General features: G+C 42.9%; 2 protein-coding genes across 3 annotated transcripts in view; one reads left to right on the top strand and one right to left on the bottom strand.

Moving 5' to 3' along the window:
• The window catches only part of Kdm3 (Lysine demethylase 3), a 112340-nt gene that overhangs the window by 20275 nt on the left and 67473 nt on the right, over window positions 1-24592 (top strand). The gene's annotated exons all lie outside the window — the stretch shown is intronic.
• LOC105430008 (uncharacterized) lies at window positions 1863-19321 on the bottom strand. Its single transcript, XM_089079541.1, has 3 exons — window positions 18753-19321; window positions 18277-18508; window positions 1863-3675 (listed from the first exon to the last, which is right to left on the bottom strand). Exons 1-3 carry the CDS (start codon window positions 18930-18932, stop codon window positions 3641-3643), a joined length of 447 nt encoding a protein of 148 aa, XP_088935667.1. The 5' UTR covers window positions 18933-19321; the 3' UTR covers window positions 1863-3640.

Raw genomic sequence — 24592 nt, forward strand, 5'->3', positions numbered from 1 at the left:
CCCAATTCTCGAATGCTCCTTAGCTCCACGAGATCAGGGGATCAAAGGAGGATTTCGCGTCGCGTTTCGTTTCTCGGATCCTTCTTTAATCTCAGGAACGATCGCTCGGTCGTTTCGAATATTCGCGACCTCTGTCACGCTTCGTGACAATGTTTAGATAGACGAGATGCAGCAAATTACAGCCGCAACCGTAATTGGAGTGCGCGCGCGCGCGCGCGGAGATGCCGACGGCGATGCCTATCGTTTTCGAGTAAATTAATCCTGAAACGTAACACCCTACTCCGCGAGTACCAATTAACGTAACGGCGCTTCCTCCTATCAGCGCGGCCCGATCTTTAATTTGTTATAAGAAAACGGCCGACGCGCTCGCGAGGCCTGGACGCGCGGCCGCGCGCTCTTAATTTCAATGGATAGGAAAGCGTGGAGCGTGCCACGGGAGCGTTTCACGATCGATGAATAAAGCGCACCGAGTGTCTCGCGCCTGGGGAAACTTATCGGAGTTTCTAATCGTTTCCCTCGGAAATCGCGCGGATTTTCATTTCTCCGCGAGCATCGCGGCGGAGCATCGACGGCGGCAAGCAGCGAACAACTTTGAATGAAATTTTCCGTAACGAATCGAAACGCTCGAGACATGTACACCTCTCTTACGCCCATATCCATTAATTCACGTTTCACTCTGTACGTTTGCTCACGTTTATTAATTTGCGTTGATGTCTCAATTAAGATTCTAGATTTGAATCCTGAATCTCATCTCGAGCTTTCGTTTTCCGCTGAAACCGCTTTTTGCTATAATTTTGAAGGCAGAAACAAACAGCTTAATGAATATGTCATTAGAATATTAATAATACGTCCTTGTTCGCAAGTGAAGTTAAACGTCTTCGAGAACCGACTATAAAAAGCGGTCGCATGTTCCCTTGGTCACGAAAGCGGCATATCTCGCACTGGTTGGCGAAACCGAGCGAGCTTATCTGCCTCGCTTTCTTTTCGCACACGGATCCTGCACTTTTATCGTGTCGCGCTGTGATAGACGAGCTTCTCTTCGAGTTTCCAGAACGCGACGCCATTTCCAGGAAGCACGCCGGAAGGTCGCGATTGTCTCATATGACGCGATATCGCGGATGCTCGTGATGAAAATATCGCGATATTTCGATTCGTCCGCCTACGATTACATACGAGAGCTGACGATAGTACGAAAAGAGGAGCTTGGACGATGCCAAGCGCATCGAGCGCTGTTAGAAGCGCATTTTTTTTTTCTCTTCTCACCGTATCGTTAACCAAATTCTACACGTGAATTAAAAATATTAAAAATCTCATCTGCCGCTTTTTACGCTTTAAAAAGCAATTGTAAAAAGTAAAGCAGATCTTTTTTAAATATCCTTGAATTATATCTTACTCTAAATGATTAATTTATTAGAGGAATTCAATGAACCAAGATTAGAATTAATATATCGAGAGCACAGAGAGTACAGAAATTACTTGTACATGCAAGATAAAACGAAAGTAATAATAGTATCGATAGCATTGGCGTAAATATCCCGTTTCTAGGGCAGAAATCGATATTCCACGTTTAGGGCCGCGCTTGGCATACAAAGTCCAATGAATAAGCACCGACGGCGAAAGTTATGCACTGCGGACAATATTCCCGCGGAAGGTGCATTATAAATGAAACGGCACGAAAGTTTGCCGCGCTCGCGGGAGGGCGGAGCCGCGGCCGTAAATAATAAGTAAGGTAAGGTTTTACCGTCGAGTTGAACGTGGTGCTCTCCGGCGAGACATAGATACGTTAACGCGGCTCGCGATCTCAGAAAACCCGCGAACTCGACTGACTCTAACCTCCAGCCTTCCTTCCTCCTTTCAAGGACGAAGTCCACGAAAGCGCCTGTATTTCGTAACTGTAGGTCGTGTCTGAGCGAGCATAAACCACTTTTCGTGACTCATGTCCGCGATCTCGCGTGGCAAAAAAAAAAAAAAAAAAACAAGAAAAAGAATACACGCACGCGCGCGCGCGCGCGCGCGCGCGCGCTTAATTGGCATATTTTTATCGCGAGTTTAGATTTTCATCCATAGACCCGTAGGATATGGGAGCCGGCGAAACTCTTGGCGTTTTCCCCGCCTTTTCGCCTTCGTGAACGCGCGAAAAAAGATCCAAACGAGGACTAGCCCCGCGTAAGACCGCGGCGGTCGTTACGTAAAGCCCGCGAAAGTGCAGACCTTTATAGCGACTATAAGAACGCTGGTGTAGACTCGTCTTATCGTTAGCCCCCACCGCGCTTTCAATCTCTGCCTCTGTTAAAGCTTTTCGCGCTGTATCTTGCAAGGACATTGTTTGTACGGTATCGCTACGACGAGGAGATCTCGGATCACAGAAGTCGACGTGACTTATCGGCGCTGCTGTTTTAATTAAACTTTCTACTTTCTATATAAAACATAATAATGAAGCCACGTAGTTTTGTTCCAATTAAACTTTATTTATTATGTAACTTGTAACAAGAGTTACAAGATCGTAATAAAGATTGTGCACGAGACGTGCAGTCGAGTGGCGTTTTTTTATAAATGTCAATTAAATTTAGTTTCAAGTTTAACCGCCTGCGCTAATTGGGATTTATCCAAACGTGTATATTTAAACGTGTAACAGTGACGCGTGTTACACGTGTTAGGTCGTAACACGAAATTAAAACCGCAACGATGTGATTTGTATGCATGTACACGGGGTGGTCTGACCTCGCTCGGGAATCCTCCTATATAGGTCTTTACACTCCCACTCGTGGTATTCCGTTCGCTATTATTACATTTCTTCACGACACAGCGGCGATATAACGATCTAATAAACCGGTCCCCTTCGATCTCGCCCGGCCGGAATCTCGAGGCCGGAGAGATATTCTTGGCGGGGGCGGGTAATGTCAGGACGAGAGTGAAGATCGCACAGAGGTCAGGCACGGGGGACCGCTTTCATCATCCGGCATGTTGCGGTCCGCTTCTTCCCCCCTTACTTTTCTCCCTTCCCCCCCGCCCTCCTCCCCCCTTCTCTCTTGCGCTCCTCCTTCTCATTCCGGGCCCCGTCTCATCTTGCATCTCGCCGGGGGCCCGCCAGCTCCGTTCTCCGTCTCTTCCTCGTCCACTTTTTCTCGGTCCCTCTGCCCCCTCGTGCCCCCCTCGCCGCGCTACGATACACGCTGTAGTTATGCGTTACACATACAGGGGGACTGCATAATACATAACGATCCGACTCGTAGGTAGGCAGGCAGGCAGGCAGGCGCTACATGGTCAGGTAAATAGGAGCCCGAACCTGTCGAACCGGTTTTTCTTCTCCGCCTCCTTCTTCTTCTTCTTCTTCTTCTTCTTTTTCTTCTTCGTCGACCGATGGTTTGCCCGCCCTGCCGCCCCCTCTGTGTGGCCGCACTTCTTCGACCATCTCCTACTCCGAGCCGATGATCGACTGCCATCGCCATCGGCAACGACCGTCACCCTCTGCCCACAGCTCTTCGTGACCGGAGGATAGCAAGGGTCCGAGGCGGCAAGGGGGAAAGGGGGATTAACTCGACTGCGAGATTTGTGTTCAGGGACGGGTACTTCCCGTTGCGTTGCGAACCGCGTGTCATCGTTGGCATCACGTTGCCGGGTGGACCAACCGGAATGCGAGTCATCGTCCATCCTTGGTTATATGTTTCGTGGTACCTAATACATACAAAAGAAACGATAAGCGATGTGAGAAGAATGAGTCCATTGTGAAAATAGAACGTATGGGCTAATAATTCATGCTTTACATCATGTTACATTACATCAGTGGGAATAATGTGATTACTGTGTTTCGTCTTTTATCGTATTCATGAGTTCATGACAATGTCAAAATGTCACGAGTACCTCCAAAGATCTCCCGACTGAAAGAATTATTTGAAATTCTAGCTGCTTCTGAATATCAAAAAGTAATAATGTTTTTTCATAAATCATTTTTGTGATTGAAATAAATTTGTTTTATATAATAACGACTTTTGTAAAATTAAATGTTAATCTGTGAACAGATTTTTTTTCATTGCAAGGAAAGATCGTATAAAATTTTTATTAATTGATTACAGCACGAACAATGTTGGGAAAATTGTATGATTATTTGGAAAATTTTATAAATCTTCTCTATTACACGATATAACATTATGAAAACGTAGATTAGATTTCAGATCACTTATCGGATATAATTCATGAGTTCTGAATGACGATGCTATTCCGCGACAAAAACCGTTGGAATTAAACTGATCGTGAACCGACAAAAGTAGGTCAACTGTAATATATATGTTCCAATACGGATCTTCTATATAAGAAACTTTCAAATAGTAACAAATCATTTCTCTAATAATTTTGGACACACTCAAAAAGTAACATGCAACTTGAGATCATCATTTGCAAAATATTTCTCAAAACTTACGTTGACGATAAATGTGTGAATCGCAATTCCCACACTGGTCTGGTTAAAATTGCACGAGATAACATTGAAAGAATTTGACAATAGTGAGAAAAGCGGTAACGAAATGCGACACTAGATAATTAGTCTCACAAATTAGTAAGCGGCATAATGGCGCCGGCGGGAAGATTACGGGCAACTTCCGGGGCAGCCTTTCTGGCTGCGAGTTCAGCGCGCGGATTGCATTTGACGTCAACTTTCGCGTAAGAGAGAGGGAATAGAGAAACTCGGCTGCAAAGGGCTCGCACAAATTTCGATTATGCCTTATAATTCCGTTTCTGGTGCTCGAGCGAAGAGTAGCGAAAAGGGAGTAGCTCCGGTTTCCTCCCGCCTGCCGGCGAACTGGCCCCGACTGGCATCCGGCCCTGCGTGTGCTTCTTGTCTCTCATGCGCAGCTTGCCTAACAACACACAGGGCGACCCCCTTTTCCGCTTATGAACACACACGCGACGCGAACAACGCGAGCGCGCCGCCGCAGCGTGCTTGTGTGTTGTTCGGACAAAGCGCACAAAACTTGAGCTGCGTGTTTGTGGTGTTCATACGAGATCCGACGTTTCCTCTCCTTTGTGCGGCATTAGCTCTCCTTATTTGGTCCTCGATCCCTCTCTTCGGCTTTAACCCCTTCGCATCTCAAAGCGAGCTCGTTCTCTCTCCCTCTCTGCCCCCCTCTCTCTCTCTCTCTCTCTCTCTCTCTCTCTCTCTCTCTCTTTTGCTAAATCCTTTTTCTCCTCCTCCATTGTTCTTTGCGTCTGAGCGGCACAGACTGCACTTGAAAATCTAGTAGAACAACTGGATGGTTCGGAAGATAGTAAAAGGAAGAAGCGAGAGGAAGAGGCGGCAAAAGGACGTTTTGTTAGGAGAAGGACAGACGCGTTGGCACTTGGTGAGGTGGGAGAAACTTGTTTCGAGGATCACTCGATAAATTCGTACTATAAAAATATTGAGTTTGCAATAACAAACAATTAATGGAATTTAATAAAGTTTATTCAAGCGTATATATAAATGGCTTATTGATTAATGAAAATAGGATATCGAAAATGCAAAGGAATTTATTAAATTATATTTATCTTTGTACGGAATATTCTATTCTATTTCATAGCCAGAAATAATTTACAGATAATAATCAAAGCGTTATATATTAAACAATACGTGTATGTAACGATAGATAATTCAACGGAATTTTAAATCCATATAACCTGTATAATATTCATTGTTGGAAAATCAATATACGGCTTTTAAATTTTTAGTCGAAAAGATATCGCTTTCGGATCTCGGAGAAACTGACTTCTTACACAGTCTCAATACAAATAGACTCGGTTAACTCACAGAATCCATGCAAATTATCGAAGCGAATCGCTATACCACCATTGCTGTCATCGCACAACTCATTGTACGAACATAAAACCTGCGGCACTCTGCCTTGGCCGAGTTAAGAAAAAAAAAAAAATGGAATGACGACATTCTTCTCGTGATATAGCAGATAATTGTATGCGAATAAGGGGGGAGCTATCTTAATTTTCATTTAAACTTGTATCCTAAAATATATCTTCGCTCTATATTTTTATTATAATTACGAGTTTACAAACAAGCTGCACCTTAACAATTTTCAATTTATATGCTATATAATTATTATATATTAATTTTGAAAACAGATTTCAAGACCACTAAATTCGCGATATCATATCATATTCTAATAGAGACTTGATTCCTACGCAAATTGAATGTGTTCCACGACGAAATCAATTTCAAGGTTAATTGGTGGCGGTCCGATAAGTTTCACATCGCATTGAGACTTTTTGTTGCGAATTATCGCTCGGTAAAATGTTATCAATTGATGCGTGTTGGGTGCTTATTGGATGCGTGTTGCATGACTCGTTTGCGTGATATAACATCGGGTGAAAGCACGGCGTCTCGAGTCATTTCGCCGATATCGAGGGACTCGGGGTTGGAAGTTAGAAAGTTTAAGCGCGTAACTATGCGGTGCGTAAAGGCGCGCGTTGTATTACATTATTTTACGCCGGTCTGCCGCGCGCATCTCGAAACACGAGTGACGTTGAGGCTCAAAATGGAACGCGTCCTGCTCGTTGCAGGCGTCGCATTTCGCTGACTGTAACGCACATTATTATCACTGCCCCTTTATCTCACTGCCGCGCGAGCATTAGTCACGCGTTGTGTCCCGCGAGTGTTAATTATTACGAGTTATATTATTTTTACATTCTCGACCACCATATGTATCATCAACCTGATCTAAATATCTGTGTCTGCAGCGGCCTGGATATTATTATTATTATTATTATTATTTCGTTACTCATCACGAGCGCACATAATGGAAAGCAACAGTTTTGTAATACACAAATACGAATTCGCAGATATATCGAGGAAGCTATAATCGCATTAAATTAAAAACAAATGTATATGCATGGACATTTATTTTTATTGGATATTTATTTTATATATTTCTTACTGTAAGAAAATTAAAATCCTTTGATAGGATATAGTGCGTACAGATGACAATAATAAAACAACAAAGTAATAAACAAGTGATAAATGAATTGCTTTTCAATTTCGATTAACGAGCCAACGAGTCTCTCTCTCTCTCTCTCTCTCTCTCTCTCTCTCTCTCTTTCTCACTCTTATTCTTCTTCTCAATCTCTTTTCAATCTCGCTCTGTTTAATATCCGACTTGTAGAGATCGTCTCTATTCGACATTTATGTGCTTTTCATGTCATTACAGTTACATGAATCTTAAATTCATAAATGGATATATATGCAATTGTAACGTCACTTCTCAGAAACGTTATCAATTAAATTAATATTAAATATTTCATGATTCATAATTAATATCTTATATTCATCATTTATTTTATATTTAAATAATATAAAACATTCTGATTAAAAAAAAAAAGAATGTTTTTGCATTTTCCTGTAGTAATTATATAATTTAATCTTTTGCCTCGTAAAAAATTGAAAAATTTTTTTGTATGTATAAAAAATAATTTAAAAAGAAATAATATCCGAACATTTTTTCTTTTACGAAATATCTGTCATCGTGGAAAAAAAGTATTTAAAGCCTGCGTTTACTGTGGTATCAAATTTGCGACAAAGCCATCGTTAAAATAAATTCTATTTCAACAGAATATCCCATTCCATTTGATTTTCTACAATTTAGATTACTTCTTTGAACATATAAAAATCATTGTTTAATCTCTGGATTTATATTTTACCTAACCTTTATATCGGATATTCGTATATTATTCTGACATTTCGATTACCATTCTTTACACGGTAATTTTTCGTACTGTTTGCGCCGTTAACAAAATAAATTTCTAAATCTAGAAATATATATTTTTACAATAGTTTTTATACATTTTCTAAAGTTAATTGAATATACAATTAAGTTGATCAGTGATTTAAAAAAATCGTAATATAGATATGTACTATCATAATAAAAACATATTTCTCTCGTATTAAATTCTTGTTTTGTTGATTATGCATTTTATTCCATTACAAAAGTATTTCCACATCAAAAGTTCCGCAGCAGTTTGAAGCCATGATGATAGTTTTGACTGGCAACTGTGACAAATGTGTCTTTTTTTTCTTCCCTGTGCTATCAGCCCTTTTAGTCATTGTTCTCTAATTTCAAAGAAATGTTGAATATTCCCTGAAAGAGTTTTGCTCAGTTGCTGAATTAATTTCGCACGAATTCCTCGGAAAGCGACTACACCGGATGTCTAACATTGCCAAGGAAAATACGGTCGAAAGGTGAATCCCGTATGCTTCTCCTTCCTCAATGCTTTAAATAATTTTAATCGGCGTTCCAACAAGACGGAAATATTACCATCACTTTAATTTTATGTTTACAAACTGGAAATTTGATAACAACATTCTGTAATATTGCTATAAATAATTGCTATAATCATTTTAAAAATTAATTTTTAATCATCTTTACTTATCTCTTTATCGCTACATCTTCATAAAACAGGAAAAATTGCAATCTGCTGCAAGAAAAAATTTTCGAAATACGAAGAGACCGAAAATGTTCAATCGGAACAAAATGTCGTGTGAGTTTCTTTCGTGTCTCCCCCCCGCCCCCTCTTGCATAAAAGCAAGAGAGAATCTCCCTTATCGAATACCTGCTAATTATCAAGGAATCGATATCGACGACGCGGTCTCGACGCCATTTCGGCACAATTTCAATTTCGTCGAGTACGAGCTTCTGGTGGGTCTTCCCCTTACTCCTAGGTCGCAATGATTTATGGGGAAATCGATCCCGCGCGATGACCCCCTTTTGCAGAAAATCACCGCCAAGGACGATTGCGATTCCGCGCCAACGCTCGAAGATAAACAAGATAGCGTAATGACCGAGTTATCGTGGAATGGCTCGCATGTTCAAGATACTCGCGAGATACGCATGATCTCATAAATATATATTCACTGTATTAACTTAAGATGTTTAGCACAAGATCCATTAATCGTAAGGTGAAACGTATTCGTAGATGTGTAAGATTATTTCCCTTTTTTTATGGCAATTATAAATCCTCCCCCCCCCTCTCTCTCTCTCTCTCTCTCTCTCGCTCTCTCTTCCTCTTCCCTTCTCTCTCTCTTTTTCAAAGAATTCTACTTTTTAATCTATTTAGAATTTATTAATCGTTACATAAATATATGGTAGTATAAATATTAATTGAGCATTTCTTTTTTTACTATTTTATTAATTCAGAGTGAAGTAAACAACTTGTTAGGCTTTGTCAACTTGTTAATATTAACTCATATAAGTGATTATATCAGGAGAGTTTACGTTTCACAAATTGTAATTAATATCGGATATTGAATAATGTTTACTTTTCATGTACTCTGTCTCTCTCTCTCTCTCTCTCTCTCTCTCTCTCTCTCTCTCTTTCTCTCTGTTTATTCCTTTGGACAAATATTAAGCTTGATTCGATAAGAGGACAATTTATTTCCTCGCGTAATCTGTTTTCGTCGAATATAGAGGCGTGTCGACGTATCGACGCTATCGATTGGACTGTTCCGTGTGCCAAACTCGATAATTCCGCAAATCCAAGAATGAAAAAAAACCCTCGTCTCCGAATATCCACTTTCTTGTTTCGGAATATTCGAGTTTCAAGGTCGTGAGAGACCCACACCACCGTCCGTCGAACTTCTTTTGAGTGTCGCGTAAAGCGATGGCAGCCGGAAAGTTTCGAAGCAAATCGGATTTCCAACTTGGCGAGAACTCCCGCTCGGTGATCCGAGAACTTGTTCGTTCTGTTTCGATGATTTCTCCTGCTAAGCGCGCGCGGGGGAGAGAGAGAGAGAGAGAGAGAGAGAGAGAGAGAGAGAATCCGTAAAAAATAGAAGCCTTCGAGCCAAAGACCGAGACACGACGATCGGCAAAAAGTAGCATTGATTCAGCTTGGAGACTGGAGCGAAGAAATTCATCTATTCGAAACGATAAAGGATAGGCGAATCTTGCAAACAGTTAACGTTATTGCTCGAGTATGTTGCTTGCGCAACATTCGAGGCTGATTCCAGTAGCTCGAGCAATAACGTTAACTGTTTGCAAGATTCGCAATTGGTCCATTGATAGCCTTTCTTCGCTCCTTCCGCATTTTTCGTTATAGAAATGTATTCCAACTGAAGGCTATATTATATATAAATTTGCATAAGGATGCAGGATATCGACCAATGGAAGTGTGTCCTGTACTGCGTGTCGGTACTTGTTAAATGGTAAATTTGATATTTAAATACTGGATGGAGAATAACTTGACATATTTAAATTATCTGTCCGTTTAGGAATGTAGTCAGTCTGGTAAAGAAACAATATTTAATTTTTGCAGATTACGTAAGGTTTTCGTTTTTACGACCATCAATTAATATCGAGTCAGAGTCAATAATAAAAATGATTATTATGCAATCATTGAACTCTCAATTTTTTTTTATTAAAAAATACCATGTTAAAACATTTATCTAATCGATAATGCTTTTTACTCGTAAAAATCGTGCTACTATTTTAATTTCCTATGTATGGTAATGACGCGCAGCATTTTATGAACGTAACTAACGGACAGTGTCGCCGCTCCGGTAAAAAAGATACATTTATACTCTTCTCTTCAGTATTCGTAGCGAACTCCAGACAGGTCTAAAAGAGGAAGGGTAGCGAGTCCGATGACACCTGTGTCACTCGAGAAAAGCCGAGATAAAACTCAGACGACAGACTGAAGTATTTTCTCGCGCCTTTGTACGCCGGGCGGAGGAGAAAAAGGGAAATAGCACAGAGATCAGGTTTCTGTTCTATCAGGGGTGTGTCCCGGGTTGGCGTATCTGGAGAGGGTAGCAGGTAGCAGAAACCGTCATAGAGGAGGGAGAAACCAGACTCTGAGAAAGGGAGGAAGGGATGACAGGAGACACGTGAATCCCACCGCCCTCGTCTCTGGAATGTATCGCGTCATCGCGCGGAACCCTACGGACTGCCGTCCCTTACTTCATCCCCTCTCGCTCTTTATTTCTCTTTTTTTTTTTCTCTCGTCGAAATCGTTACTCGACGAATCTACCCTTCGATTTCCCTAGCATGCCATTGTGTACGCAGCTTTGCTTCAGCCGGCAGCACAGCTGGCTCGTTCGGAGTATGTCGCTGTCGTTTCGATCGAGCAACCAGGGCATTTAATTTTCGCACGACAGTGGTCCCTCCTAGGAATATCAATGTCGTTCCCTCGCAATATGAGGTAGGCTTTAAAAAAATAATTCTACTTTTTAAGTTATTCTACTAAAGTACTTGCTTTTACCAGATCATCACCTTATATGTTATCCCTATTTAGACTTTAGAATGTTGCTCCCACGGGAAAAATATGTTCGTTTGAGAAATTATTATTATTATCTGCTTATCTTTCTTCATCCGTCATAAAATTATCGCTTTTACCACTTCGACTTTAGAAATTTTCAAATTAATCGATATAATTATATCTCAAGAACATACTCAATTCCCTTATAAATTTCTTTTAATTCTTGCGTCGTAAGATTTAGACGGGATAAATTAGTCGTAGTCGGGGGAACATTTTTGGCCGCGGTAAAAAGACACGGATTACTGGATTTTTATCGACGATAAACCATGCCGACGTTGTCATACGGGCGCCAGCATTACCATTACATATAACGGCGGGCCTGCCCGTTTCTGTACGCGAGCGAGATAGCGCCCGAAATTATCGCCGTTTCTGAGAAAACAATTTTTTTCTCTCTCGATCAAGTCGGGCGAGATGTGGGCCAGAGGTCGAGCACTGTCGTCGTGCGATAAATGGAGCACGGGGTGTTTCTCTTTCACGGGTCGAGAGTATCCCGATTCTCCTCTCGTTTTCTTTTTTCGCCGAGCGAGACGAACGGCGGAACCATTCAGACTTTCGTGCTTTCTGCCGCTGCGTTGCGCGAACGCGGCCGTTTCCGGAAGTCGCATTAGCTGTCTTCATTTTTCACCGAGTCCTCGCCCGGAGGACGAATCTACCGGTTAAGTATCGCGAGCCTCGTATGTATTAACGGTCGAAGATTAGAACAGCAGTTAAGCTGTTCGTTGCAGTTAAGCGAGCGCGCTTGGGAAGGGGGGAGGGGGGAGAGGAATAATATTTTATTCGCGAGTCACGATAAACCGGCGCCGTTACTCGCCGCAAACACGAAGGTCGTAATTCGCAACACGCGCGATGGCTCGGCTCTTGCTCGCGACGCGATAAGGGCCGGTTTACATACATACATACACACAACTTTCGAGCGAGTGATTGGCCGATTAGACACTTGGACATATTGGAGTCCATCACTAATATCGGTATACCGATAAATAAAAGCGCGCAAATTGTAACGTGTAGCGAGTCGAGATAAGTGAAGATGTCAATCGATTTGACGCGATACATCATACTTGACGTTGTGTATTTTTTGTCGCTGTCTTTACCGTTGGTGACATTACTTTAACCGTACGTATCTAGTCACTTAAATCTTTTATGGCCCTCATTGTAAAATAGTCGCTTTAATAAGGAGTTATTATCACAAGTTCCTTAAGTTCATAAGCTCGGAGGATCCACTTGATCGGATATATTAACGGTGTATAATAGAGAGCGTATAAATAATACACGCGAGATATATTCAATATATATGATATTTTAATATTTTATTAATAATATCTTACAAAATTCAAATGTAATTACTCGAATTTCGAAATTACGTGCAATCCGACTTTAATATCTCGATTACATATCCCAGCGGCGAATTTTTCTTGTGTCCGACTCTGTTTCCCGATGACTCTTTCACAAAAAAAACGTAATCGGGTCTTTGTATGTCGCGAGTACGCACGCGTGATACGACTGATGTGCATAACGTAACATCGCGTATGCAGGCATTATCGATGCCCGATAACGAGGCACGTAAGCGTCCACAAATAGCAAAGCCGATAACCCGATGTCAGACTTCCAGAAGAATCGGCCTCACGACTCACTTTGACGAAGCGAGATGATTACATGTCCCAGCCACTGAAGAAACCGATCGTTGATGAGTATCTAAATATAGTCGGCCGTTATCGATATTGAATACAGTGCTGAAATTGATATCCCTCTTCCAAGGGACATTCTCGATTCTCTGATAACTTTTTATGGCGTATAAACGATCTTGCGTATCGCGTATACGATATTTTTATCACTATTACAGCCTTACTGATATAGCTTTTATTTTAATCTAATATAATTAGATCGGAACATACATATACATAAAGATTGATCAGTGATAGTGAGTATTAAGAAGCAATGAAGGTGATGTAACAGTCATACGATACATTCAAATCTTAAAAGATTAAAAAATTCAATTATTTGAAATCATCGAATTGATGGAATTTTACATTTTTCATGCAACGAATTGCTAAATAGATTGCTAAATTATATTAAGATTTATTATTCGAGTCGTATATTAATAAATTTTTTCATATTAGCTTAGCATACTCGTCTTTCATGATTTATTTTTCATAATTCTTGGGAATAAAAGGATAAAAATAAATAGAAATTGAAAATATATAAAAAGATGTAAATAATAAGCGCAGTTTTATTGCTTTTAAATCTAATATTTATAAAGAACAAGAACTTACCTATATAGAAAAATAACATAACGACGGTTCGGAATAGCCGTGAAGGAATAATAGTAATAATATACAAGTAATAATACATACAATATAACATATAATATACATATAAATATACAAGTAATGATATACAACCGTAATAATATAAATAGTTCACGCGGTAAATCCATCATTTACCATCATTAAAAATTTACGTGACACTTACGTAGATATACAGAAACAGGAATTTGTAGGCAGTCTCGGAGCAGAAATCTCCGGTACATCCGTCCATGACGAAAACGTCAATTAAGCTCCGTTTAACTTCGTTCCATCGAGATCTCCGACAGAGCCGCGGTCGTTTTTCACTCATCGAACCAGTTTCGCCGGGGCTTATCGAACCCGGCTCAACTCGCAGGTTTCCGCGCAGCGGTCCGAGACGTCGAGAGTTTCACCATCGCCGCGACGAGCCGGTCGGGGAACCGGCTCTGCATCTCATGGAGAAAAAAAGAGACGAGTCGTGTACCTGCCGTAAAATCGGCCGGGAAACGATCTCGGCGGGAACGGTAGGAGAGAGAGAGAGAGAGAGAGAGAGAGAGAGAGAGAGAGAGAGAGAGAGAGAGAGAGAGAGAGAGAGAGAGAGAGAGACGATTATAAATAATCATTTCTCACGGTTCTTCGGCACTGTGCTGGTGCGTGAAAAACGCAGGTGGAGGAAAATCGGGACGACCGATGAAAAGAAAAGGCAATCTCACTGAGCCATCCGACAGATGACGTCACATAGAGAGCGTCCTCGTTGAGTTTCCTCCCCTCTCTCGCCCCGTCGTTTCTTTCTCGTTTTCCTCAATCGAATGTGACCATCGACCTACCTTTTCTTTCGCAGTTTCTGTCTTCCAAGATACAAAACCGAACATACTATATATTATAATCGTATTATAATACATAAAGATATCGTTAGCCAATTTTTCCGGACGTTCCAAGCCCCCTAGATTCTCCCGAAGCTATTTTCGGAAATTTAATTCCATTCTTGTCTGTGAAAAGTGCAGACTTTCAGATTTCTCAAAATTTTTCAGAAATTATGGATTTCAGAATTTGATTCGTAGAAAGATGCACGCTCAGGTAAAGTCTCCGGTCTGGACAATTTCTGGACCCATATCGCATTTGACTGCTGATGCACGATACGTGTATACGCATCGTGTGTACGTACGTGTGAGTGAACTCGCATCTCAGGCGGGAATCATTGTTCGGATCGTTCCGATCTATTATGCTTTCACCGGCGGACGCTACGATCCCCGTTGCCTCGAGTAGGAAAATCCTCATTGAAGAGGATGGCTGCTCCTCCTCCGGGACGATCTGGGTCGCCGCTGTTATCCTAACGGTATATAATAAGACGCCATTGCAAGGCGCATCGCCATGATGCATCGAGAGAAAGGACTACTATCGGAGAACTGGATTCTACGCCGAACGATCTGTATCGCGAAAACCGATAAGAGAAACGAGAGATATCACCTCTCGAACGTGACAAATTATACGGTATAGACGGATCGCCGTTGTCGGATGATTGTGTCCAATGGTTGCGTTGCTAAAAATAGCTACTCCTTTTTAGTTCGCTTTCACGCGGAAATATACGATGTGACGATCGCTCCGGGACACGCTGTATTACAACAGGCGGAGCGATCCGTCGAGATGTCGTACGTAAAACATCAAGTCGGAACAGAAGTGTACGTGCCGTGAATCGTGTTGGTGGGTCGCTCGGTAGTTCAACGGAGCGCGAGTTTAACGAGGAAGAAAGAGGAGGAAGGAGGAAGCGAGAGAGCGATACCACGAAACAATTCCGCGCGAGCCTCATCGAATCCACCTGCGTGTCGTCGCGCGCTCGATGCTCGACGGTAGGTCAACGCCCTCCCCGTCGTCGTTCAAGGTTCCTCGCGGAATTGTTTATTACCAGCCAGATGGTCGCGAAGACGCGCGCGCGCGCGCGGCTAGTTTTAGGTTTGAAGGCCAGCCGTAGTCTGAAGAAACTGTTATTCCCGCGCGTTTATGTCTCGTAATAACGCGGCTCTCCGTGCCTCCAACAAATGTTTGGGGAAGCGCGACTTTCTCGCTCCGCTGGTATATCTTTAATAGAAGCCGGCCTGGAGGAAGAGGACAACCTTGGACCGCTGCGTTGGATAATATCAGCGGAACACGTTTTACATTTCTCGTGCGTTTAACCGTAATCCCCGTAATAAAGCTGAATAATCTCAGATGATAATCGGGCATTCCCGAACGAACACGTACTAATCTACTTCTCTCTTTACGTTTTTTTTCTTTTTTTTTTTTTTTTTTTTTTTTTTTTTTTTTTTTTTTTTTTTTTTTTTTTTTTTTTTTTTTTTAACATTTCTCTCGAAATTATACGTACCTCGGGGATTTATTGATATTGCAGGAAATTTGCCTTGTTTACACGATAAATCCGATTGAACGTTGGACGTTGTTTAGAAGCACGCCGCAGAGATATTTCCTCCGTGACAATGTCGCTCCCGGAATCGATGTTCATGGAACTGCCAACCAATATCGTGTCCCCGATGGGACGCGATGATTGAAACAATAGGCTGCGACTGTGCGGTCTCGCCGCACGTGCAACCTCCGTCGTTGCGGAGCGCGTTGAACAAACCCGAACTACATTCATCATTAAGCGGCGCGTAGCGGCGGTGTATCTAACGGTTGTAATTACGTTCGCGCGCGCCTCGAGCCTCGAGATGGGTCTCGCTGTTGTTGACTGTGCAACGTCTAAACACAATTTCGCGAATTATTCGGCACGACAGTCACAGGACGGAAAGGAATTCTGCCGTGAATTCACTAATTCGCGAGTAATGGAACGAAATGCCAAACGTTTCACCTTTGAAGAGCAATATTATCCTCGCCCGTAATTATCCCACGGAGATCATAACGGGCGGAGATTCAAGATGCTCCGCTTGATGCTTAATGATTTTGCAAAAGGATAATTTTGTAGAGAAATTATTTCCGATTCAGGTTGAGTCGTCTTTCTCCTTAATTTAGTTAAAACCAAACTTTGCTTAGATCCACGCTAAGGATCCACGGGGAAATTATGATTGATGTATCACGTCGTTCTTTTCTCATTTTTTAAGCACATTAATCAGCCTCCTTTTTCTCGGGAAACGATATATTTATCTTCTCGGAACATTTATTTATTTCTTCATTTTACGTCCAATTTATTCGTGGATTTTAATATCCATTCTAGTTTACTCTCTAATATCTTTTTGATCGTTCTGATTCCAATATCGTGACTCGCATTTCATCTTCATATTAGCAGCTGTCATCCTGGTTACGTGTCTTCTCGTTATCGATGAGAGGAAGAGAAAGAGAGGAGGAGCCGGTAACACAACCATTGGCATCGCCGACCTTCGGTCGCCATTATTCGTCGGCATGCGCGTCTCCTTCGTGCCTGATACGTTGACCTTCTCTCCAGAAAACACTCTTGCCTTCATTCTTGCTCGCTAGGTCGAGACACGCATTATTCTCCCTTCGTCCCCTTCGTCCCGCCACCCATGCCCGCCGGCTGTCCCTCCTTCAGTCCCTCTCGTTCCCATCTTTCCATCGTTGGATGCCATACGAGCTCTTCTGAATGCGCACGAGCACGCATGCACGCACGCACACGCATGCACGCACGCACACACGCCCCACACATACACACGTACGCACACGTGCGTCTCACGGCGTGTGAGCATATCCCGGGAGGGCCCTCAAATGCGCCGCTGTGCGTACAAACACGCATGCGTGTCCGTTTAGAGCCGAGGAGGTGGACAACCCCCTTGCGTCTCCTCACGCTCTCTTCTCCCTTCCCTCTCTTCTGCCTGTCCTCCTCTGCCCTCCGTTCGCCACTTCCCTCCGCCCGGGTGCGCACGTTGCGTGACGTTCGTATGTGTCAGTGGAATACATTATCATTGAGCGAGGGCCAGCGAAGGGGTGAGTGGGAAAGAGGAATCGGTGGTGGAACGGTGCCGAGTAACAGTGGTAGTAGGTCTGGCGCTGGTGGTGGAAAACGCGGCGGTCGGCGGTTACTCGTGGCACATTGGCGCTGCACGAAGGCCTTTGACCTTTCCTTGTCTCTCTCTCTTCTCTCTCTCTCTCTCTCTCTCTCTCTCTCTCTCTCTCTCTCTCTCTCTCTCTCTTCCTCTCTCGTCCGTTCGTTCTGTATGCTCTATCCACTACGCGCCATTTTCTCCGTCTCATCTTTCAGTTCCTCCTTTCTCTCTAACTCATTCGGAATCTCTCTTTTTGCTCCATAGTGTATCCCCCCCTCCCCCCTCGTCTCGTCCTTTCCGCGCGTCTCTCCGCGACTCCGTGTGAACCCGCACAGGGATCGTTTGCGCTCACAGGAGTCGGACCCTCTCTCTCCGTCGACTCCTTCCACTCTGTGTCTGTTCGTCTGGTTTCGACCCCGCCCGCCTCCGTTCCCTCCGACCCTTCGACGCCGGTGTCCCTCCCGAGCGCCCCCCCTCCCCTCTCCCCTTCCCTACTCTCCTTCCCCTCGATGCTCCCCTCGCTGCGATTCCCCCCCCTCCCCCTCTCCGACGGCGACGTTGCAGTCTCTCTGCTACGACCTGCATTCATCTCGCAACAAAACCTCCGCGACGATACTCCAGCCACGACGACGATAAACGAGAAACCGTGCACTAAGTGTATTACAACCTCCCACGTTCCCGCCGCTAAAGGTCATGCCTTAACGAGCCGCTTCTTTCCTTACCTCCTTCTGCTTTTTTGCCTCTTCCCTCCTTCCGTCCCACCTCGCCCCGCCGGCCAGCCGACCAATCTTCCACCGTCGTTCGACTCCTCTTCCTTGCCAACCGTCTCGCCTCGCCTCTCTTCCTGCTTCGCGCGCGATTATCCTTGCTACACCGGTAGACACTTGTTATTCGCCTAACCGCTGCCGCTTTCAGTACGGATTTATCTGTACTGCTTATCTGCAGGTAGACTCTCTGTAAAGTGTCACCGATACGCGACTTTAGACAGGAGATAAGTGGCCACGGTGACTTTTTACAGTAATTTTTTTGTTAAACGGCCACTTTAGCAGCGCAAAATTACACAACGGTAATTTAGGTATTAGATAACAGATAATATTCTCACCTTGAAATAATCTTTAATCTGGAAATGTAAAAGAACAAGGAAATCCTTGAAATTCACGATTATTATTTTACTTTATTGACGTGCCAGACGACTCACTTTGCAAACACGCCGACTTTGTTTCTTCATCGCTCGCTTCGTATTTTTCCCCGTCGTTTCGTCACTTCCGCCCGCCGCATTCCCAATGTCGACCGTCGGGGTTACAATGACCCTGCAATGAAGAAGAATACAACCCGTCCATGTAATATCATCGTCATTACGCGCAACCGACGAATACATATGGTTATATTAGGGGAGCAAAATTTTTCCTCGGTATGCCATCCAGTTCTGTCGCATCTGTCGCGTCGAATTGGAATAAGTTGCTTCTGATTGCGAATCGCCGCCGCTCGAGCGAGTCCGCTTGTCTTATTCGCTCGTACGCGACCTGACCTAAATCTCCGTGTTCTAGCCGGTTAGAGGCCTTCTTCTTCCAAATGGAAGTGCGTTTCGATTTTACGGACTCTGACACATGACGGCCGTCGTGAGAAAGTTTAGCTCGACTTAGTTGGAAACTGTTATAGCGAGTGTGCCGATAATTAAAGACTACTTTCCCCTCTCGTGGCCCGGACGGAAAAGTGTGGCGTAATTGTTCTTCGTGGCGCCATCACCGGGAGGCATGTCTCCCTCTCTCCCCCCTCTCTCTCTCTCTCTCTCTCTCTCTCTTTCGTCTTTCTCCGTTCCGAATATTTTATTAAACGTTACACTCGTCCGTGTCGAGAACGTCCGTGTTCACCACGTGTATGGAAGAAACGTGTGTAGGCGAGTCGGTCGACTCGTGTAATTGTAACATTCGCCATTACTCACCGCTAATTATTCGCGTCGTGCGCCCGAGTCTCATAATTCGAGGAATTGCATTAGAAGAATCGTTCCGCGGTTAGATCGCAATTTCTGCTACGCTTCTGACCATCATTCTTCCTCCGAGCGTACGTGGTAGCGTAGAGACGCCACAACGAATAATACCCACATCATACCGCAATTCTATCTTTCGCCCCGCAAAAGGATCGTGGAGAATCCCCCATTCCCACTGCATTAAATTTTAATAACAGCTTCCCCGAAATGAGTTTAAAATCTTACAGTTCTTTTAATCTTTCCGACGTCAGTCGTCCTTGTAACTTATTGTCGACTTAACGAAACAAAACACTGCTGACATTTTAAATAAAGGACACAACATGTCTTTCGTTCAAAAAAAGGACGCAAAACGTTAAAATAATAATCGACAAAGGTAAAAAAAAAAAAAAAAAAAACTTGTAAAAATTGAACGGAACGTTTTATATTGACATTTCCGATTCTAAAACGCACGCTAAATTTCGCACTTCGTTCGGTCTGAGATCGGTTGACGCGTCTGCGACGTGTTAATGTCGTAGGAGATGTCGTTTCCGTTCTCTTCCTTGCCACCCGTTCAATGTCGTATCCGCGCTGAGGAATTCCTTTGTTCCGTCACTCATTGTCTGTCTGGCTGTTATGTAATCAGGGAACGGAATAATGAGAGCGCGGCCGACGCTGCTCGCCGATCGGAACCGCTCATCGTGCGAGTACTCGTGTAGCGGGGAGCGACGGTTTTCAAGTTGGAGCAATTCGTTACGCCGAGAGAAGTCGTTTACGTCAATCCGTCGCGAACGCAAGCGTGCGTAATGTAGATAAATTCCCGGAAGAGCTTTCCGGAAAGATGCTCGACTGTTACGGCGACGCGAATTTATGCACGATTACTCCGAAATCAACGTGTGTGTGTGTGTGTGTGTGTGTGTGTGTGTGTGTGTGTGTGTGTGTGTGTGGGCGCGCGCGCGCGTGTTTGTGGGTGACATCTTAGGACTTTTGACATTTTAGAAAAGTCATCCTCAACAAAAATGAAGCTGAATTTCAATACGTCGTGGTCATTAGCGAACCTCTATCGGAGGTAATTAATTAAAAATCCGAGCTATCTTCACAACGTTAGTACAATAGAAATTATAATTAAATCGCTGGTAATTAAGCTAAATCATACTTACACGTATATAACAAACTTCAACTTATTACTGGCGAGGCTTTACACAAAGAGTTCTGAGAACAGAAGTTAAGGTATTCTCAGCGAGAGATAACTATCGCTTGAATTCTTCTTCAACCGTTATTAGAGAGTCGTGTATATTTTTTTGTTCTCCGTCACACTCTTTCCGTCTCTCTCCCACCCACTCCTAGACGGGAAAGTTATATGGGTCGTCCCTCGTGTGTCACACATCGATACGCGTTTTTATCAGGGCGCCATAGAATGATAGCGAAGGGAGTGAATATGCAGGCCGAAGGGACGCGTGTCGCGGTGGTAGGGCAAAAGGAGGAATGGAGACCTCGTAAAAGGACAGTCGATGGCAGCCCGTATGGAGGCGGGGGAGGGTAGGAGGGGAATGAGACGGATTCGTGTTAGAGCTACGTAGCAGGAAACACGTACGCGGCAACAAATGGTAATAATAAGGGGGGCTCGCACGCCAGCGATCCATGCCAAGCAACAATGCAGGAAGCATGTGCGTGCGCGTACTCGTGTACGCGTCTCTGAGAACTTGCGGGACGACGGGACGCCGGGTGCTTCTTTTTGCGCCTCCTCTTTTTCCCCTCTTTCCGTCCTTTTTCCTCTTTCACATCGCCGCATCGCGATGATGTAGCACTCGGTGAGCAACAAAAGACGCGATACTTAACGATGGAAAGTTCGCGCGGCGCATCCCGCCCGCGACGAAGCTGCCGCGTTAAAACTTTTCCCGAGTGCGCGTTTCATACGCGTCTTGTGGGCATGTAACACGTGACCTAAGTGCGCGTTATGTTTTTTATGTGCGCGGGTGTCCTATCCGAAACTCCGTAAATTGTAACTTTACTCCGCCGATTTTTTTTTTTTTTTTTTTTTTTTTTTTCTTTGGTGAGGCAGCTCTCGAATTCCAAAGCTCGTTTCTTACTACCGAGGAGCGTTTTTTCCGGAGAAAAAAATGTTTAAATGGATGCTTATGAATATTGGCATCGTTTTCTATCAGGTTGTTTTGCTACCACGCGGTAGTCGCCTGTAATAAAATACCGTTGACAGTCGGTAGTAAAATATGATAGAAGAAATAAAAGAAATCGAGGAAAATGGTTAAGGGGCTTCCGAATCCTATCTTGTTTGTTTCTTTATTCAGTATCGGCTTGAAAAAAAGTGTTTTAAGACTCTCCCAAGACCGTATACAAGAGTCACTTTCACTTTTGTGTCTATTATGAACTTACCATCCTTAATAGTTCCAGTCAGGACAACATACTATTTCTTTGAGTAATATTATTTATCGTTAATATTATATATCGATAGTTTCACTTTCAGAATTTATGATTTTATCAACCCTTTGAATGTCACCGATATTTGAACATAATAATTTATCATTATCATAATTTTGATAAGCGTAAAAAAATGCTGAAAATTATTTCCGTAACGATAATGATACAACTTTTAGCTTAAAGAAGCTGTGACTGTAACTTGACTCTCATTCCTAAGCGGTACAATGGACCTGAATGGTTGTAAATTCCTTATCAAAAAAAAAAAAAGGAGAAAAGAGTTTCCTTCCTAGATCTCTCTTTATTCTTTATGTTCTTAATCGTTGCTATCTGTTACGTGTTACGTATCCATCACGATGCGTTGATAATTTATCATGATTTCGTGCGTGCGAGCTCGTATCGTGAAGTAAGAAAATTGACTCGGCTCTTGTTCATTTGTTCATTCCCTCGCTCGTGCAAACCGCACGGAGATAGTTTGCAACGCATTCATCGCCATATTTCGCGTTACACGAGGTCACGTTGCAAGCCGGCGGTGTTGAAAATAACGATCCGTCCGCGTACATCTGCCTCGCCGTGTCGCGGGAAAGAGTCGGTAATTGCGTCCCGAAGATACTTTCGCAGGCACGAAAGCAGCTGGTCCCGAATCTCTCCCTTTTCCTGTCGAAAGTTCTCCAGAGATGTGCCGATACGAATCTCTCGTTGACGATGTTAAAGAAACACGATGAAGGGGCAAACGGAAAAGATATATCGCGATTGCATTAATTTTAAATTATCCGGACCTTGAAATCCAATAATCGAAAAAGAAGAGGAATAAGGAAATATGAGATATGTGTGTGTGTGTGTGTGTATGTGTGTGTGTGTGTGTGTGTGTGTGTGTGTGTGTGTGTGTGTATTTTATATATATATATATATATATATATATATATTACATATTGTGTTTCAAAGTTCTGTTACTAAACAACATTTGTACATTCCGAGCTAACGTTATATTCTTTGATTGTGCATGTTTATATAATAACTACTGTTAAAAATATCTCGAGCGTGTCGTAAGCGTGTGGTAAATATGTTAACCTATTATCGGTCTTGAGAATGATTTTTTTATTTTTGTATTATTAATTAAACGTCGTACTAACCGTATTTCACGTTATCAACTATAAATAAAAAATATTTTGGTGGTTATCAAAGTTATTTATAGAAATTTCAGAAAGACAGTTCTTACGATTACTCGGAAGGCAGCTCCGTTATCGTTATTTCACATTCAGGGCAAGCAAATGACGCTTTCAGATAATAAGGTCTTGACTTCCGGCCGTTGCGTTGAAAGATTACGTGTACGATAAAAACGTGAAATACGCCTGTTTTTCGCACCACGCTTTCGCATATTTATATATGTATATATATATATATATATATATATATATATATATACAGCTTCATAAACAAAGTTAGGCGTCCATGACGTGTCCGGTTGCGAATAGCGCTAGACGGTAATGCGCGACGTCATTATATACTCCGTCGAACACAATGGCATAGGCCGAGGCGCAGAATCGATACGAGCCTTCCGGCATGCTCGTGAATGTACACGCGCATAATATTCTCGGACGCGCCGCAACCGCTTCGCGTTTCAGGGTGCGCTGCAATTACTTATGCGCGAGTTATTTCGATTCTCGGCACTTTGGCGCCGCGCCGACCGAAGTTTTTCCCAAGTTCCCCGCGCGAAACTTGAACGTTCGCGGAATCGTTTAAACGCACGTTTAACTTTTGCGAAATGAAGTTTCGATTTTCTTCCCGCCCGTCGAACTCGCCTCGTACGCAAGGTGAGAGAAATGCGTGTGGAGTTAACTTAAACGCGACCTTGAACAGATAAACGCTCGGAAACTGATATTCGATGGCGATCGATGCGTCGTGGTAAATTGAAAGTCTGAATATGCGTCTCTCGTTATCGATAAACGGCAAAAAAAAAAAAACGATATCCTTTACGAGATAATATTATCAACTATGTGTGTAAGAATGTATTTACATTCAAAAATTTTATCTTCCTTCAACGAAAAATCGAAATGAGAAATTCTATTTCACAAAAATTCTTGCCGTTATTAATTATTCCTTTGCCATGAAAAAGGCAGAATAACAAAAGGCCGTTATTATATATAATACATAAATTAAACTTTTATTAAAAGTGATAAAAGTTTTCTTCTTATGTCGTTTCTTGATAAAGGAAAAACGGTGTTTATTACTTGAAAAATTTCATAAAAGAAATTTATTTGAAAGTTTCACTGCAGGAGTTCTTTCTCTCGTATAAAGTGGAGCAAAATTAAACAAGCAAAATTTTTGCGTAGATATAATCTTCGCAATTTAAACATTCGAAAGGTAGTCCTCGCTCTCCGTCGCTCTCGAGACGTTTATTACGAAAAAGTCGAGAGATTAAGAATGAAGAAGATTGAGAAAGTGCGACGAACACATCTCTCGGCGTTCATCAGGCTACGTTCAATTACGAGCTCGTTAACTCGTTTCATCAAATTGCTCGTAATTTCTTGGCGATCCCGAGCGCCGAGGGGATTTCGTGGAAATTCGAGAAGTCGCGGGAGCCTTCCGAGGCACGACCTTGAAGGTCGATCCGACGAGGTGGAAGTTCCGCGAAAGTTGCA

The sequence above is a fragment of the Pogonomyrmex barbatus genome, unplaced genomic scaffold (genome assembly GCF_055798465.1).
Source record: "Pogonomyrmex barbatus isolate J1 unplaced genomic scaffold, ASM5579846v1 scaffold3, whole genome shotgun sequence".
In the NCBI taxonomy this organism is placed as follows: Eukaryota; Metazoa; Arthropoda; class Insecta; order Hymenoptera; family Formicidae; genus Pogonomyrmex; species Pogonomyrmex barbatus.